At 36.4% G+C, this 6,807-nt stretch overlaps 1 protein-coding gene across 1 annotated transcript; it reads right to left on the bottom strand.

Moving 5' to 3' along the window:
• Window positions 1-535: 535 nt before the first annotated feature.
• LOC117905427 lies at window positions 536-1,540 on the bottom strand. The gene has a single exon (XM_034818350.1). The coding sequence runs from the start codon at window positions 1,538-1,540 to the stop codon at window positions 536-538; it is 1,005 nt and encodes a 334-aa protein (XP_034674241.1).
• Between the last annotated feature and the right edge of the window lie 5,267 nt (window positions 1,541-6,807).

Below are 6,807 nucleotides of genomic sequence, written 5' to 3'. Positions count from 1 at the left end.
GCTCGGTTGGTCAAAGATTTTTGAGGTTTTGGCGTGATCTTCGGTTGTGGTTGGCCCATTCGGCGTAAAAGTAATGAATAAAATTTACACTTGAGGTGGTTGAGTAATTTTACCTTTTGGCTTTGACTCGTCATGCATAAGCAAGTGACATGATGTATTTCTAGTGTTATTTGGATGAATTTTCTGCGGTTTTTTTTTTTCTTTTTAAGATAAAAAGATACATTTTTTATTTTATGTTTTTAAAAATAAAAATTAATAATAACTTTATGTAAAATATTTAATTCATTTACTTTGACATATCATACAAATGGGCTTGACTCGATTCAATTCCCTCATCCATTCCTAGCTAGCATTTGCTTTATTTTAGCAGATGAAGCAAGACTTTAGGTGCTCAATTCCAGTAATTGATTTATAATTCATTCGAATTAGGTACATACTTAATTCTTCTATCATCATAGTCTCACTCTTATATAGATATGCATAATTAAACAAACATTACAGCAGCCTAATTTTTGTATATATAGACGAAAGCAGATCAAACCAAGAGTTGACCAGGCTTAGCATCCTCCCCCTTCAGAGGAACATGGTCCTGATGATCAGAATAAGCTTCAAGGTGATCTGATAAAGCCAACTTGTCAATATTTTCATTGTGGTAGGACTTGCAGACCAAGTAGATAATAGTGTGAAGAGCGTGCCGAAAGAGAACTAACATGACATGTAACAAGAAGCAAATAATCGCATATTCTGCCCTATTGATCATGCCCAGCGACTCCCCATGCACCACCAGCCTCTGAAACGCTGCTTGTATGATGATATTAAAAAAACCCAGCTTAAAGAAGATGAAGACTGCGACACCCACCTTTCCTTTTATCAGTTCTCTACTTCTCTTCATCGCTTCAATCCCATACGAGTCTTCTAACACCGATACTGTGTTAGCCAGTTGCCAGACTATGCTCATGTACACAAGCCCCCCCAAGTAGAAGATGACCAGAAAGAACAAAATTAAGAAACCGGTATTGCTAGGAGCCATAAACGCTATCCATGAAATCAGGAAAAGTGCTGCAACTATGTGATAAGCGAAGAACACTGCAAGGATGGTTAAGAAGGTGAGTATGAGCCTTTTCCAGACCTTGGGGACTACAGTCAGGACCTTGGTGAAGGTCACTTTTTGGCCGGTGTAGATGCAAGCGATGGTGTAAACTACGGCGGAAGTGGATAGAAGGGAGAAGATGAGTGTAAAGAGGAGGTATGCGGCTTTGAAAAGGCAGAGAGTGGCTAATTCGGAGAAAAGGAGATGGGCTACCTTGTTGTATTTCAGAGTGCCGATTTGAGTTTCAACCAAATTGTTTTCATTGTCGATGATGTTGGCTAAGAGATAATCGGATACTTCGATATGAGCAAGGAATATGAAGGATAGTGGGAGGATGAAGGCAAGGGTGATTTGGGTGAAGATCTTCCTCCATGAGAAGATGATCTTGTAGGCTTCTCTGTAGATCCCAACGACCCCTAGACACTTCATTTCTTCTGGTTCTACCTCCATAACTCTCTTTCTGTTGCTTCAATGGATATTTTGTTGCAGAGTGGGAGTGAGGAAGAAGATTGATGTGGCGTTTGGCTTCTGCAGAGAATGAATGCTATAGGAAATGGGGGTGGACTTTTATTTACCAAACTACCTCTAGCCGGTTTAATTCTCAATAGCCCTGAGTCAAAGTCATTCGATTTATTTAACTAATTTCAATTTTTAATATAAATCTTAATCTAGAAGCAAACGACTTGACTTTGCATCCACTGGAAGACCTGTCACAGTCGTCTAGGCTCTTCCACTCCTATATATCATTTCTCTATCTCTATTTGTAATGAGTAAATGCTGAATTTTAAAAATATTTTCTCCCCTTTTCACAGAATCCAACACACAAATATATACAATCTTATGAAAGTTATGTACTATGTTTTAAAATTTTCATCAGACACCTAATTTGAAAAACTAGAATCCCAAATAATATATCCATTTTACTCTAGCAATAATTTTTATACCTTATAACCTTACTCTATTATAATCATGTGGGGCAGTTCCGTGCAGAAGGGTTCCATTAATTAATGGAGACTTGTGCTTGGTCTTTAGAGTTGAATGAGACATGAAGAATTATTCAAGGCAATAATGACACCATGAAAAGTATAAGTAAATAATGGATGAAGAACCACAGTCGGCATTGCCATTGAGGAAAAAAAATCTGGGGTTGGTTTAAGTCATTTTCTTATACGATGGATAGACAACGACTAGAAATTAATATTTTCTTTGAATTTCAATGACATGGATGTTTTATTGCGAATTTACGAGTCATGATGCATTGGTATATACATCTTTAATGGGAAATTGTGAATTATGGAAATAACCTTATTCTTTGGGGCTTGTTGTATGGTGCAATGAGACTTTTATTCTTATGTGTTGAAACTCCCATAAACTTTATTTTTAAGAAACTACTTAGGAATTAATGTAAACTTGCAAAATAAATTTTCACGTAATACTGGGAAAGTATATGGCCAATGGTAGCTCCAAAATCGGCAACAAGGTAGTGGACTATAGTGCTTCCCACCACATCAAGCAAGACTTGCAAAACCTATCGATTCATTCTGAGTATGGAGGTAACAATGCACCCCAAAAGCGTGGCACCCATTATTGGAAAGTATACATGTGATGCAGTCAATCATATTGGTACTACTAAACTCGTGGCACCTTCATGCTCATGACTATTTGGGAATACAGGCTGTCTGGGAAGGCACTTTCAACCATTTGGCTTAACGACCTAAAAGTCGAGTGACTGGTTTGTCCCAAGATGGGGTCAGATAGGCAATTCTTACACGGATATAGCAAGATTGGTGCTCGATTGTGTTAGCGTGAGTCATAGATCAACAGGTTTATAGAAACATTAGCTGTAGAAATTCCCTTATTCAAGGGTCAACCATAATTCTAGCCATAAACCTTGTATAGGCTAAGAATAGCTCCCTTAAATCCTGTTCTTGTATCTATATATCTTGTAACCCATTCAATGGAAAAATATATGAGAAATGAATACCGTGTGACATGGTATCAGAGCATGGTCTTGGGTTCCCTACATCTTGACCAAGAAGGGATCCAAACTGCTTGAAGTCCATGGCAGACTCCACCGACCTAACACAACCGCCAATCATCTCCACCGAATCCATTCTTGATGATCCGACAACCAAAATGACTGAGGCTTTGACCAAGGCTCAAATCTCTTCACAATCACCCATCACTGATTCCCCGACAGTTCCTATAAGCATCAAGTTAGATGGCTCCAACTATGCTTTATGGTCCCAGGTTGTTGAGATGTACATCTCGGGCAAAGACAAACTGGGATATATCAATGGAGACTCTCCCCAGCCACTAGAAATAGATCCATGATTTCGAAAATGGCGAATTGAGAATGCCATTGTGAAGGGGTGGTTGATCAACTTGATGGACTTTGCCTTGGTCATGTGTTGAAATATTAGGAATGCTTTCCTTATATCATTATTTCCTTATATCATTTAGTGTTTAGATATTAGGAAAGTTAAGATATTATGAATATTGAGATATTAGGAAAGTTGAGATATTAGGATATTAGTTGTTATTTCCTTATATTAATCTTTCCTTGTATCATCCTTTCCCATTCTTAGAATGGTGATTATCCTCTATATATACTCTGTACATGAACGAAATAAAGTATGAATGAAAAACTATCATTCATCAATTTGAAGATGGTATCAGAGCCAGGGAACTGAAATCCTGGATATTTTGCCGTAAGGCTAACAATTGTCCCTCCTTTGCGAGAGAAAAAAAAAATGAGTGAAAAAAATACTATTGTTTTTCAATCTGAAGGTAGTTTCAATCCAGAAATTATTTTGACGGAATCAAACTATGATGTTTGGTCACAACTCGTGAAGATGCATATTGCCGAACGGGAAAAACTTTCCTACATCCGAGGTAAGACAAATCTACCAAAAGAGTCAGAAGATGGATATGAAAAATGTGTGCAGGAAGTCTTAGTTGATCCAAGGTGGAAAACAAGATTGGTTAGCCGATATCCTCACCAAAGCTGCCTCAAGTCAAGTATTCTCAAAATTTTTTAGACAAGTTGGGCATGTGTGACATCTATGCACCAACTTGAGGGGGAGTGTTGAAATATTAGGAATGCTTTCCTTATATCATTATTTCCTTATATCATTTAGTGTTTAGATATTAGGAAAGTTAAGATATTATGAATATTGAGATATTAGGAAAGTTGAGATATTAGGATATTAGTTGTTATTTCCTTATATTAATCTTTCCTTGTATCATCCTTTCCCATTCTTAGAATGGTGATTATCCTCTATATATACTCTGTACATGAACGAAATAAAGTATGAATGAAAAACTATCATTCATCAATTTGAAGATCATGAACTTTATTCACTTCCCGACGACGAAACAGGTATGAGATTCCGTGGCTATAACGTACTTTGATGGAAATGACACTTCACAGGTGTATGATCTCTGACATCGTGTGTCTAGGATGAGACAAGAAAGTGGATCCATTGAGAAATACTATAATGATTTACAGGGTTTGTGGCGTGAGATTGATTTTCGTCGCCCTAATCCCATGAAATGTGCAACTGATATACAAAGATACAACTCAATCCTACAGGAAAATAGAGTCTACACCTTTCTGGATGGACTTGATGATCGCCTAGATAACATTCGAAGTGATGTTCTACAATTAAAGCCTTTTCCTATAGTTGAGCAAACTTACGCTCACATTCGTAGGGAAGATGTTCAACAACATGTGATGGCATCTGGAGCTGAAGCTATCTCTGGTGGTGCTGTTATGGCCACCAAAGGGATTAAATCTGGTCAGTTTGGATCACTCTCTCTGAGTGGTGGAAAACCAAATTAATCCAAACCAAAGGGCCAATCTGATGGGAATAAGTGTACTCACTATGGTAGTACAAAGCATACACATGATACTTGCTTTAAGCTACATGGGTACCCAGATTAGCGGTATGAATTACAAGCCCGGAAGAAATGAGACACCCCTGCAATTGATGCAAGCGTGGGTAAAGTAGCAGTGGTTAAGCAATGACAATCTTGTCATCACCCTTATGGACATGAGTACCTTGAGTATTTTTAGACGTCATCCTCTTAGGAGTGAATAATTTCTTAGCAAAAAGAAAAAAAAAAGGACAAAAAGGTCCCACCAGTCGTGCCAGAAATTTGTTGGTATAAATATTTTGAAGTCCTGTAATGTAAGCAAAACAATAAAAAAATATACAAAACAAAAATTTATTAAAATTAATAATTATGGAGTATAATCTCAGTATTAATATTCTTTACAAAAGAATATTTTCTCTTTGATTTCTTCATTTTGATCACAATCTAACAAATAATGATAAAAATATTTTCTTTCATTAAAGTGGCTTATTTTTTTATGGCTTTTTTGAAAGGCAAAGAACACATGTGTAATTCTTTTACAATTTATTGGACTTATAAGGAGGTTTTGTGAAGTTTTTCCTTCTTTTTGAAGCCTCTTTTCCAGTGTAGAGTCATTTTTGTGGATCACCAATCCCTTTCATTGAAGGAAGTCACTATTATTAGGTGAAACTAAGGAATTAAATTTGGAATCCCCCAAGATTTAGTTTTGCAAAGAATTTGGTTCATTGATTTTAGCAACTTGTCATTTTCATTAAGGAAATTTGCCAACAAGAAAATATTTACTTTCAATTTTCTTTTTACTTCAATTCGAAGATTTGATTTTATGGGAAAACATGAATTATGGTTTAATGGTTGTATTTTGCTGTGTATAGTAATTATGCTAATTTAGGAGAGTTTGTTTGTAACAGCCAAAATTCCTAGAATTAGGTTAATTTAGTTAGTTTCCTATTTTATTAGAGTATCCCATAAATAATGGGATTTGATATAGCCTAGTAATTAGTTTCCTTTTCTATAGCTAGGATTTTTCTGTATAAAGCTAACACCAAATGTAGTTTTTCTGAGATGAATGAAAATAAAATTATTCCACAATTTTGCTCTCGCAATTTACGTTATGGTATCAGAGCTGAATTAGGATCCTTGGAATTTATTTTGTTTCATCCTTCATTGCTGAATACAGTGCCCTATTTTTCTTCTATTTTTGAAACTCAAAACCGAGCATTTGTTTCCTTTCTTGGAATTTTCATTTTCTTCTTGGCCTTCATTGCCATTCATTTGTTTTTTGCCTTCATTGTCAATCTGATCTCTTGGCCTTCAACGCTGTCTATTATTGACCCACGTGCTTTGCCTGAATCACCCAGAAATTACCATTTTTTTTCGTAAAAAATGTCAGAGATTGCAGAAACAACCGCTACAGCCCAATCAGAGGAGATTATTTGACCCCAACATTCTGGAGAATTGTAGAATATCTAAGCTACATATAGGCTGAATGCAAAAAATTATCTGAAATGGTCCCAACTTGTTTGCATCGTGTTGAAAGGGAAATGGAAGATCAATCATCTCATAGGTACAAAGCCAAAACTAGGAGATCCTCATTTTGAAGCATGGGATGAAGAAGACTCCATGATTATGGCATGGTTGTGGAATTCTATGATTCCTGAAATCAGTGACACATGCATGCTCCTAGCTACTGCCAAAGATATTTGGGATGTGATCCAACAGACGTACTCTAAGGAAAGAGATGCGGCCCAAGTATACGAGGTCAAGGTGAAAACTATTGCTACTAAACAGGGACATAAAACTATTATTGAGTATGCTAATTAATTGAAATCTTTATGGCA

Source organism: Vitis riparia, chromosome 18, assembly GCF_004353265.1.
Source record: "Vitis riparia cultivar Riparia Gloire de Montpellier isolate 1030 chromosome 18, EGFV_Vit.rip_1.0, whole genome shotgun sequence".
Lineage (NCBI taxonomy): Eukaryota > Viridiplantae > Streptophyta > Magnoliopsida > Vitales > Vitaceae > Vitis > Vitis riparia.
This window is presented reverse-complemented; position numbering and strand designations above follow the sequence as displayed.